The sequence below is a fragment of the Micropterus salmoides genome, unplaced genomic scaffold (genome assembly GCF_014851395.1).
Source record: "Micropterus salmoides isolate LMB-PRFRI ecotype aquatic unplaced genomic scaffold, ASM1485139v1 Ms_hic_scaffold_7, whole genome shotgun sequence".
Taxonomy (NCBI): domain Eukaryota; kingdom Metazoa; phylum Chordata; class Actinopteri; order Centrarchiformes; family Centrarchidae; genus Micropterus; species Micropterus salmoides.
The window spans coordinates 1,922,989-1,935,245 of NW_024044459.1; the positions used below are offsets into that span (position 1 = coordinate 1,922,989).

Consider the following 12,257-nt stretch of genomic DNA (forward strand, 5'->3'; position numbering starts at 1 on the left):
CTGACCCTGGAATGATCTGTTATGATACATAAGTGCTTGCTGCAGCAGATCAAATTAAAGAAGATGGAGAGGTGTTCCTCTTTAGAGATAACAGTGTAAGACCAAAGAATTGTGATAAATTGTTACCCTGAGGAGAGGGTGCAGGGCTGGGCTGCGGCTTTGGGCGAGTGGGTGGCTTGAGTCCTGGTGGGAGGGGGATTCCACTAGGAACTCTCTGTGGAATAAGACAAGACAGGAAGGTCAGTGAAACAGCTATTTATAATTTTTTACCCAAGAAAACAACATTGAATTTTTCTCCCAGCAGGAAACTTGTATCTTTTGTTAAAAAGAGCAGAATGATCTTTTAACTGTTCTGACTGACAGGCTATAACTATAGCTCTTTTTGTCTTTTCCTTGACACAACAGTTTTGCTTCCTGGTCTTGGCGATGAAGCAGAGCATGAGACCTGAGACTCAGCATGAGTCTAATTTTGAGCAAATTAAATATATTGGCCAAAGCATCATAAAGGGTATTATTACATGGACAAATACATTACATTCTCCTTTTTCCCTTTGGATGTCTTGACATCTGCAGATTCAAGCAGGGACATTGGAAGAAGTCCTCTCTGAAAAATAAAAGATATTGACCTAAAGGTTAAGCGTGTAAGTTTTAGTGACATCTAGTGGCGAGGGTTGCAAATTGCAACAAATTGCAAAAAACCCCCTCCTCACTCAGCACTGGTCTTGTTATCATAATGCTCTTAGCGGTAAAGTGTTTTCCACCAGGGCAGTAAAATGTTTAGCTTGCTGATCTTTCGTGCTGTACCGTTTTATTTCCAATAATAATAAGCTGATTGTCTCACCAACGTAACCAGCACATTTCTTTCCAGGTAGCAAAACCAAGACACACACTGGGGAATAATATTAAAATTACAATCCAGCAAAATATTTTCTCTAGGGCAGTAAAAGTTTAGCTGGCTTATCTGATCTTCCATGCTGTAGGCTAATTAATCAGCTGAATGTCTCAGGAACATAAACGACACATTTATGTCCACATTGCAAAGTCAAAGCGCTGAAGAATAAAGTTATATGAAATTACAATCTAACTCCATTTTTCTACAACAGCAGTAAAATGTGAAGCTGGCTGATCTGAGCCTCTATGCTCTAAGTTACATTTTATTGTGTCACAAACGTAAGCGGCACATTTCTGTCGACGTAGCAAAGCCAAAACACACACTGGAGAATAATATTAATGAAATTACAATCCAACTATATATTTCACAACACTGACAGGGGAAAACACGTCACCAATCAAATAACAGTTTTCATTTGCATCGCATCACTAATTTAAATCACCTGTCCAGCAGAACAGATTCAGCACTGCTTTGAAAACATTTGTCCCATCAGAGCTTTCCATCTGGGAAAATCCACAACAATTATGTCCTTTATTTCTGCCATCATCTGTCTTCAGCTTGTGCTAAATAATATGTGTACTCCTCCATTTGTCCAAATTTCACTTCTCTTCTTACCTCTAATAAACCAGATGACTACTCAGAGACTGTTTAATATTATTAGTAATTCCTCTTCTTCGTACGCATTCAACGTAGTGAAGAACACTGCCAAAATTATACAAGAAGAAGAATAACGCAGTGACAAAGCGTGCTCTGTAGCGCTATTTGTCCGTTGTCGGCTACTATAGAAACATGGATACACATACAAATACACAACACGGCGACATCCATGGAAGGGGGGCTATGTAGATAGAAATGGCTCATTCTGAGGTAATAAAAACATAATAGTTCATTATGTAAGGTCTTTTTACACCGCTTAAAACATAGTTATGGATCTTATATTGCATTTCTGTCAATAACTCCTCATAATACACACTGGACCTTTATAGAGACACAGCTTTGTCACCAGCAGCCAGGGTCAGCAACACCAAATTCTCAGTATTGTGAATTTGAGGGTTTTAACAACCTGGAGAGGAATATTTGCATACAAATTACACAAGGTGGGTTCCCACCATAAAAATTAAAATAAATTTGACCTGCAACAGTTTGTCACACCATGTAAATGTTTTCAGCTTGTTGAGCTGCCCCTATGTGCCCACAAAATAACTAAATGCAGTCTCCAACCTTCTAATCTTATATGTAATTGTATCTAAGGTGTTTGAAAACACGAGAAGAGAAACAAGGATTTTTCAACTTCTCTCTCCTCTTACCTGTCCGTCATATATGACAGTTGCCATGCCATCCCGGTCTTCCTCGCCAAATAAAAACACCATGGCCCCTCCCGGCACGGTCAACTGTCCTGGGCCCCGAGCCATGTAAGCGGTCCGCACACGCATGTATCGAGAATCTCTAACAGGTGGTGAAAAGACAAAAGCAGCAGTCATATATCTACAAGAATTGTTTTACTATAACGTGTTGTTCAGTAGCAGTATTACCTTCTCACCAGGGTCCTCATTTACAAAACAGTGCATAGAATCCATACTAAAAGTGTACATGCACACAAAAATGCAATAAATATATATATATATATATATATATATATATATATATATATATATATATATATATATATATATCTCTCAGGAGCGGCCTTAAACATGTGGGGGCCCGTTTGAAGAGCTAATATGCCAGTGCTATTTTATTAGCTATAGTGGCCCTATAATATTTCAATAGTAATACTATGTAGATCTTTGTAGTACTCCTACATTATCTTAAAAAGTATCACTATAGTAAATAGTGTTTCTGTAGTTGTTTTAACACACTATAGAACATTCCTATAGTAGTACTATGATGATAAAGTAAACATAGATTATTACTCTAGTAACTTTCTATAGTGCATTAAAAAAAAAACATAGAAAACAAAATAGTAATACTATATAAACAATACAGTATAACTAGTAATTTCCTGAAAAACAATAGTAATAATAGAGGAAATACTATAGTGATACTATATAAATACTATAGTAAAACTATAACTTCACTATAGGATCACCAAAGCTAACTTTATAGTATTAATGTACTAAATTTTGAAAAGAAAAAAATATCATATCATTATAATAATATTAATATTACTATTTTTATTTCTGTGGTACTTCTATAGTAATTCTTTATAGTAATACTATAGTCTTACTAAATGCTGTGTGAAATTCACGTTTTGCAAATTAATTTGAATGGCCAGGATAACTTATATATACTTTATAACAACAAATTACAACTATTTCAGGGTGTTTGACACTACAGCATACAGCACACTTGAACGGCAACATACGTTACGTCAAAGCAGCCACAGCAGAACAGTCAAGAACAGCAACTAATGCATGAGAACTGAAGGAGACAAACAGGGAGAGACACTTGTGACCCACCACCAGTTCATAATAGTCTTGAATAATGCAGCGCAGTGAGGACACATTTCATAGAGGAGACGAGCATCTGTCTATCTCTGTTGATAGAGACTCTGCACATTGAGTGAATCATTAAACTCTTGCATGTTGTTTCAATTGAAACGGATGAACATAAATTCAGTCAGCATATTAGCCAGTCATCAGCATGGACCAGGAAATCTTTGTGGTCCCTGAACACTCATTCCTTCTGCTGTTCATTGCAGTGCCCTGCAGTGCCAGTGCATCCATCATGCACCATTACACGAGTGTCACCGCAGTATTTATATTTACAGCAATCATACTTCACATCTTGAACTGATCTCATCAGTCAGTGGTCTCCACCACCCTGGGATATCATTTGAAGATGGAGGTTTGACAGGTGAACACTTTAATGTGGGTTTTTTTATGCCTGGTCTGCATTATGATCAGGACTGACGATGAGGAGTATAGCAACAGTGCAAGAGCTGTCACCTACTTTATTTCCAGACTTTGGTCATTTACACAGCGATGTGAGACAGTACTAATGAAATACTGGACAGACTAGTTACAGTGCACTACAAGCAAATGAAGCCTACAAATAACACTGCTGGTTTGAATGTTTATGATAAAATGGATCTATAATTAACATTTGATACTAAGTGAAATTAAATGTGTGAGAGGCATCATTAATCTGGCTCGAATTCACCACATCACTATCATCACTGCACATGGGTCACAGTTTCCCTAAATGTATGAAAATGTCTTTGTAAAGTTGTTGGGTTTTTTTTGAAAAGTATTTTTATTACATTTTCGCAAAATGCAACACACCTAGAACTGTTCAGACACAGCAGAAAAGGAAAAAACAGCAGAGTATGGGTATGTGGGTACAGTAAATTAAAGGAAAAATAAATAACAGTGGGGACATTTTCCATCCATCCCTTTCAATGTCCTGCAGCAAGATAAAGCAGTAACCAGATGAGAATCAATACAGAGCATACAAACAGTAAGGCTACAAGGTGCTTGTTAGATAGTGAGCACTTAAAACAAAGTCACAAAGACAGGCTAGGCTGATCTCGGAAATCCACGGAGCAAGGAGGATGACAGCGTGGGCCCAATATGCTGTAAGTATGGGTCCCAGACCTTACAGAAAGTGTCTATTTTGGAGTGAAGCAAGCACGTGATGTATTCACTAGGAATGCCGTACGGAATATGATTTTTTTGTTGGAGCAACATTTTTCATCCAGAAGAGTAGAATGTTCTTTCTAGCAGCAAAAGTCTGTATACTGAAAAGTCTCCTGTGTGAGACCAAGTAATAGGCACATAGGGTCTATCCGTATTGGGACACCAAAGACAGCAGTCAGTTAATTCACAATACTAGACCAATACTTAACTTCACACATGACCAGAGGCAGTGAACATAATTACTAGTCTCAGAATTGCATTTCCAGCAAAGCGGGGAAATATTAGTGTCCATTTTGTTCTTGACAACAGGTGTTATATGTACAAATCTGAACTGTATGGATTTGGTACAGTTACACACAGAAATGTTTAAGGCCTGAGACCAGACCAGCATCATCTATAGCAGCACCTAGATCTATCTCTCAATAATGCATGGTGGTTTGTGAGGTAAGAGGAGAATTACAATTCAGGGCTCCGTAAAAAACAGTAATGGATTTCTTACTAATCTGTAGAGACGGGGCCTTCTCCACACATGAAATGGTGCTGAAGTCACCTTGGTTAAATAAACCAAATTGCTGATGCAACTGCTGAAAGGATAGTAAAATCTGGCCCTTAAATAGATCTCCTATTTTCTTCAGCCCTTGAATGCTCCATACTTTAAAGTCCTGGTCCTTACAGCCTGGCAGGAAGTCGAGGCTATCAAGAATGGGAGTAAGAGGAGATGATAACTGAGCATTCAATAGAGCAAATGGATCTCCAGGCTCTGATGGTACTGAGAGTAATAGGGTTAGAGCAGTGTTTTTTGGACAGATTCCGGATTATTCATAAACAATAGATTGAACAAGGGACACTTCGACTGAGAGAATTCAATATCATGCCAAATCGAGGCTGGATCACAGTTGTGCCAACTTGCAATCCCCTGTGGGTGTCTAAGATTTGGTACATCTAGCCCTCCATCACAACCCGCCATTTGAAGTTTTGCCATCATGAGACAGGGCTTCCTTTTGCTCCAAATGAAGGAGCTTAGCCAGCCTTCAAGCACCTTAATAACCTTGTTGGATAATACGATAGGGATCATTTGCTGTGGGTATAGCAGTCTAGGCAGGATGTTCATTTTTATAAGTGCAACCCTACCTAACCAGGAAAGAGGAAAAGGGGCCCAGAGGTCTAGGTCTGCCCTTATAGCATCTAAGATGGAGGGGAAGTTGCACTCCTAAATAAATGAAACCAGTGGGAGACCAGTGGAACGGGAAGGGCTCAGCCACATCTGGAACACATGTTAACAACCCCAGGGGCATAACCTCGGACTTTGTAGTTAATTTTAGATCCTGAAAAGACGCTGAATGATGAAATGACCTCAATCAGGCAGGGAAAAGAAGTTTGGGGTTGCAATAAATATATCAAAATGTCATTTGCGTATAAGGTAATTTTGTGTTCCCTTTCACTAACAAAGATGCCTTACTGCTTGGGCCAGCGGCTCAATAACAATATCAAAGAGCAGGGGGCTGAGGGGGTCACCCTGCCTGTTCCCACGGTGGAGGGGGAAGTTGTCGAATCTCAGTCCATTAGTCAGAACTGCCACCGTTGGAGTATTATACAGAACCCTAATCCAACTGACAAAATTCTCAATATTAAATATATATATTAGCAATATGGGGTAGGGCTGAACGATACATCTCATTTTCATCATCATCGCAAAATGCACATGCGCAGTGAACACATCGCAAAATACTGCCTGAAACGATGAATATGGGAAAAAAATTTATTACACGCACCAAGCATTCACACTCCGCATTGCCATTTGACCCATCACGTGTAGCCCTGAAGACGAGGTTGGTGCATTCATGCCAATTAGATGAAGCCCCTGGAAGCGTCCGCTACGCTCAGATTGATTGGTGTCAATTTAGTGGTTGGCCGTTAGCAAATACAATGGCGAAGGAAGGAGAGAAGAGTGAGGAAAATGTGTCTGACAAAGACCTTGTGGTGAAAAAGAACAGCACTTCAGCTATATGGAATTATTTTGGATTCAGAAGAAATGACGTGTTACAAACGCAGGTACTGTGTAAAACATGCCAAACCGAAGTGGCAATTTCAAGAGGTAAACATGACCAACCTCCATCACCACCTGCAATACATTCATAAAGACCTACACGAACAGTTCAAAACTAGCCAAACAACAAAACTACAAACATCAAGTAGAAACAAATCTAAAACTTTGCCATCACTACAACAACAGTCAGTTTAACAGGTGGTTTTGCGAGTGTGACTCCATATGACAAATCATCCAAACGCCACAGAGAAATCAGAGGCCATAACTCGTTATTTGGCGAAGGACATGATGCCGATAAACACAGTGACTAAAGTTTGGTGAGCCTGACCAAAATGGACCGAAGATACCATATTCCATCACGGACTTATTTTTCGCAAGTCGCCAATCCAATAATGTGGAATTGGAATTGAGTCAAGTTGAACACTACGCTTGTACCACAGATCTTTGGTCCAGTCGAACGACAGAGCCCTACATCAGCCTCACTGCACTTTCTGGATCAAGACTTTGAACTGAAAACATGATGTCGACAGAGAGCCTATTTCCCCGGACAACACACCGGAGAAAACACTGTGTGCGGACTATGTGATGCTTTGGCCAGCTGGCATTTGCGGGAAGAACAGCTGGTTTGCATCACCACCGACAAAGGGCCAAACATTGTGAAAGCCACAGAACTCAACCAACGACTTCAGTGCTTTGGCCATAGGCTGCATCTTGCCATTGGTAAATGTAAATGATACTTGCTTTACATGGTATTATTGTAGGCTATTGCAAGTATTATTTTATAACCTGAACAACAGACCATATTAATCATTGAGATGATTATGCCTGGTTTATTACGTAATGTAATTTTTGTCAATTTCTCTGTGTTGGCAAAGATTGAGTTCTCAGCGGGGAAAAGCATGTGATGGCATGTAGGCAACTGTCTGAATATTATTAAGTTAAAATAAACAATTGCAAACACTGAGGACTTGTAAAATTAAGAATATTAATTGAAGTTGTATTTCCACACTGCATGGTCAGCTCTGAATTATCCAACAGGGACAGTGCCTATAGTATGTAGTACCTGAATTATCACTGTGTAATAATTGTAGTTAATTATGCAGCCTCTGAAATATTACTTTATAACAATAATTAAATAATTAATTGGCCACAATGATTACTGCTAGTTTGAATAGTTTGTAACAATTTATTTCACATCTTCTTTTCAGAAAATGCTGTTAAGGATGACAGCCGCATTGACTGTGCTGCTGGGCTTTGCAAAAAATTGGTGGGACATTTTTCCCACAGCTGGAAGCAGAAGACGGCACTGAAAAAAGCACAACAGGAGCACAACCTCCCTGAGCACTCACTCATCACAGAATGTCCAACTAGGTGGGGCTGAAGGCATATGATGATAGAGAGGGTCTGATGTTCTATCGGCAGACCGGAAAACACGGCATCTGGTTCCCTCCTGGCAAGACCTGGATGTACTTGCTCTTTCCGGGGAAATCTATGTCAGTGCTTCATATGTGAAACCCGTCCGACATCGGTTCTTGCAGAAAAGGAAGATGACACAGATTTAACCAAGTCCATTAAAGTGAAAATCCTGGATTACATGAATACAAAGTATGATGACCGAGGAACACAAGAACCTCTGGACATTGCATCCTTCATGGACCCTAGGTTCAAGGTTACCTACATCAGCAGTGAAAAAGTTGAGGACATCAAGAGCAGGATCATGTCAGAAATGAAAGACTCAGCACAGAAGGAGGGGACACCTTCTGAGAACACAGAGGCCCAGACCATGGAGCCACAGCGATCATTGGGCTGTTTGCTCAAAACAAATCCAAGCCCCACTCCAACAGCATCTTTCATGCATCTGGAGCAAGCTGTTGAAGCTGAAATTAACAGCTACTTGCTCTCCCCCACCATTCACAGTGAAGCTGACCCTTTGGCCTGGTGGAAACTCCACCAGGTCACCTACCCAAAGCTGACCAAACTTGTTCGGAAGTATCTTTGTATACCTACGACTAGTTCACCCTCAGAGAAGCTCTTCGCGCACTTCAGGGGATGTGATAACATGTCCACATACATGTTTGAAACCTAGCAAATCAATGTTTAGGTTCTATGTTCTCAAAGAACCTATTCATAGTTTTCACGTGACGTCACATTCCAAGGAAAACGCTCCCTTGAAGGGCAAAAAAGACGTTATTTTCTGTTGCCTGCCAACCAATATGCAAGTGATACACTGTTACTTTGAGTTTGTTACTTTTTGCGTTGCCAAAATGCTGGATGGTTGTTGTGTCTTCAGATTTAGGCCTACTAAGCGAGGAGGAGACAAGTCTGGGCTGTGCTAGGTGAGGGATTCCCCAGAAGGTAAAAGTAAACATTACCGCAGTCGATCGGCGGCAGAGATCTGGCGGTTGTTAACGGTAGAAATGGGGCAGCGGATGCTGTAATGCTATATGGATCGGTAGTGCCCAACACTTACAGTTTGTGTGCATATCTTTCTTTTTATTAAGTTGAAAGGTGAAAGGTGCTTTTGCAGCGTCTCTACAGGGGAGTCGCTGTGTTGGTCTGTTGTTTTGCCCTCCAGGTCACCGCGCATGTCACGTGACTGAAAACATTGGACTGACATTGGAACAGTATCACTAACAATTCACACTTGAATATTTGTTTATTTATCGCAAGTCATATCATCGCAATATTGAACAATGTTATCGCACATTGCAGCTTTTCCTCATATTGTGCAGCCTTAATATGGGGCAGAACGTTCTCTATTTTGGAATTTTGGAGAGCAGCTTTTGGTCAGAGTTAAGTAGGGCAGCCTGTATGAGGCGCAGCTATCTGGGCATTTTCCTTTTTTAACGATGAGAGAAATGTTGTCCTCCCTAAGGGATTGCGGTAGGGTCCCATTCTCAAATGAATGATTGAGCATAGACAGCAGAGGGTCTAAAAGAATACCACTAAACTCCTTCCGGCCCTGGGTCTTACCGGACGGCATAGATTTCAAAGCAAGTAGCGCTTCCTCTCTAGTAGTTGGGACATTTATTTGTAATTTTTGATCATCCGTAGCTTTGGGAAGTCTTAAATCTGCAGAAAACTGACACATAAGGGTCAAGGCATTGTAAGGCTGTTTGGAACTATATAAGTTGGAATAAAATGATGCAAAGTGTTTATTAATGGTTCTAGTATCGAACGATCTAACACCATTAGAGTAAGTAATAGAGACTATGTTTTGAGAATCTGCCCTCTTCTTGACAATATTAGCAAGATATCTTCCAGGTTTATCCCCAGACTTATATAGTTTCTGCCTGGCCAAATTTAAGGGACTGTTCAGAATCCTGAATTAGAAAAGTATTCAATGCAGTACGTCCGTATAACAGTTCCTTAAGCAAAGCAGGACTCAGGCTAGATATGTGATTTTTCTCCAATTCAGCTAATCGAGATTCGAGAAGTTTAAGTTGTTCATTCTTCCCACGTCTTTTACAACAAAAGACATAATCAGTCCACAAGAGTATACTTTACACATCTCCTGGAGGACAGGGGGATTATCTGTGGATGGTGAGTTGATAGAATAAAAAATCTTAAATTCTGAAGTAAAGTAGGAAATAATGTTATCTTTAAGAAGATAAAGGCAAAATCTCTAGCACCGTGACATTGCCCTGTCCTTAGCAAGAGAATATAACAAATAAAGTGGGGCGTTGTCTGATAACAAATTGTTGCCTATAGAATATGATAAAGCAAGACACATTTTCGACGAGGGGATGAAAATGTAATCAATTCTGGTATAGCTTTTATGTGGGGCTGAGAAAAAAGTGAACTCCGAAGCAGTAGGGTAAAGCTGCCTCCACACATCAGAATATTCAATATGAGGACATATTAGTGAGCACCCTCGCTTTCTTAGGAGGGGTGAAATGTCAGATGGAAGTTTGTCAAGAGAGGGATTAAGGTGACAATTTAAATCTCCTCCCACAAAAGAGTCCCCTGAAGCCTGTAAAACATGAACAAACTGTAAAAGCCTTGGAGAGAAAATAAGGGGAATAGGCTGGTGGACAATATAGATTCATAAATGTAACCTCTTTTCCTGCGAGTATTCCTTTAACAATTACATACCGAACCTGGCTATCTTTAACACAATCAAGAGACCTAAATGCCAGCTATTTACTAATCAAAATGGCTATGTACCTACTGAAAGAAGAATATGAGCAAAAACTTGCCCCACCCAACTCCTTTGCAATTTAGCATCTCCTGGGTCCCTGTACGTCGTGATAGTTAGTTTTTTCGTTTGAACCACAAAACGAACAAACAAGAAACCACCTTTTTTTCGTTTGTCATTTCAAACCAAAAACGAAGAAACGGAAAAAAAGAGCCGTTCTCCAGTTATTGGTTTCTGAATTGAAAAATGACTAAACCAAATTCAAATAATGGTCCGATTTTGGTTTTTTGAAATTCCTATTTTAATTTCTCCGTTTGAAGATAGACGTTAAGAAAAGAAAGACTGTCCCCGGAAAACGGGGATGTCTGGTCACCCTAATCTGCAGTATCAAATTCGGCCGGGACGTCTTTTTTGTCTTTATGTCCTCTGGTTCTTCCCATCTCATCAAAAGACTGTGGCAAAAAAGTTTTCCAAGGACATAGCCTGTTATGTTCATAACAAAAATGTCTTAAAAAATTTGCACCGAGTGGCATAGAGCTCTGGTAAAAGTGTCTGCTCAGCTCATCGCCATCATGTGACCCCTTGGAAAGTTCTTGATAAATCTCAATTTATGCTTATATACGCACATTTCACTCCTTTATTTGTACATATGCAACGGTTATAAATGAGGCCCCAGCTCGTGTTAATAATATTTCTGTGTGTCTGGTGATAAAACTCACTGCGCTCCATCCACCTTGGGCTCATAGAAACCAGGTTTCTGTGGGGAAAACAGAGAGAAAGTTAACAAAGGGAATGACTACAATATCTTTATAAATTTAAGCTATCTAGCAGAATTTCAGGAGCAGGACCACACCTCAATCATGCCCACAGTTCCCTCAACATCAGCTCTCTTCCAGGTAATGTAAGAGTCCTATAGGCTAGTCCCAGATGTCCTAAGGGTTCTCGGGGGTTCATATGGCACAAGCATATCAGATATGTGGACCCAGAGTCACAGAGTGATTTGTAGACGAGCAGCAAGATTTTGAAGTCAGTTCAATAATGTGTCAAATTTCCTAGTTTTCGTCACGATCCCAGCTGCAGTGTTCTAATAGTCTTTTTTCAAAGCCCTGTGAATAGACCACAGACCAACTGGTACAGTATTACACACCAATACGTTCTTCGAACAGCTCATGTTCCCGGTCATTCCAATGCCATCGTTGACTCTCTTTCTCATTTTGCATTACTCATTCCAGAAGTCCATAAGCTGGGCCCCTCCAACACTGGTTCCTCCATATTCTGCCATGATACTCAACATGTAAATCTTACCCTAATACCCATAATTGTTAATCACCAGAATTCTATCATCAACAGTATAGCGCCCTCAACCCTTTCTAACTTAACTTTCCTGTTGTTCAGTCAGGTTACCATGTCCTGTTTAGTCAGCTATGCCCATTCCATGATGGCCATAAAAATGCACACCATCAAAGTTTACCGTAGAGGCATTAGCTTCTTCTCCAAACTCCTAACCGGCAGCCCCAGCCAGGCCACTAACCCTCCACAGAT

The 12,257-nt window shown here is 40.2% G+C and overlaps 1 protein-coding gene across 1 annotated transcript in view; it reads right to left on the bottom strand.

Annotated features, from left to right (window-relative positions):
* The window catches only part of LOC119892228 (NADPH oxidase activator 1-like), a 50,211-nt gene that overhangs the window by 12,295 nt on the left and 25,659 nt on the right, over window positions 1–12,257 (bottom strand). The window contains exons 8-11 of the mRNA XM_038704394.1: window positions 11,435–11,472; window positions 2,200–2,338; window positions 536–604; window positions 127–214 (exon numbers count right to left, since the gene is read on the bottom strand). Of these exons, the coding sequence (XP_038560322.1) occupies window positions 127–214; window positions 536–604; window positions 2,200–2,338; window positions 11,435–11,472 (334 nt within the window). The remainder of the gene's footprint in view (window positions 1–126; window positions 215–535; window positions 605–2,199; window positions 2,339–11,434; window positions 11,473–12,257) is intronic.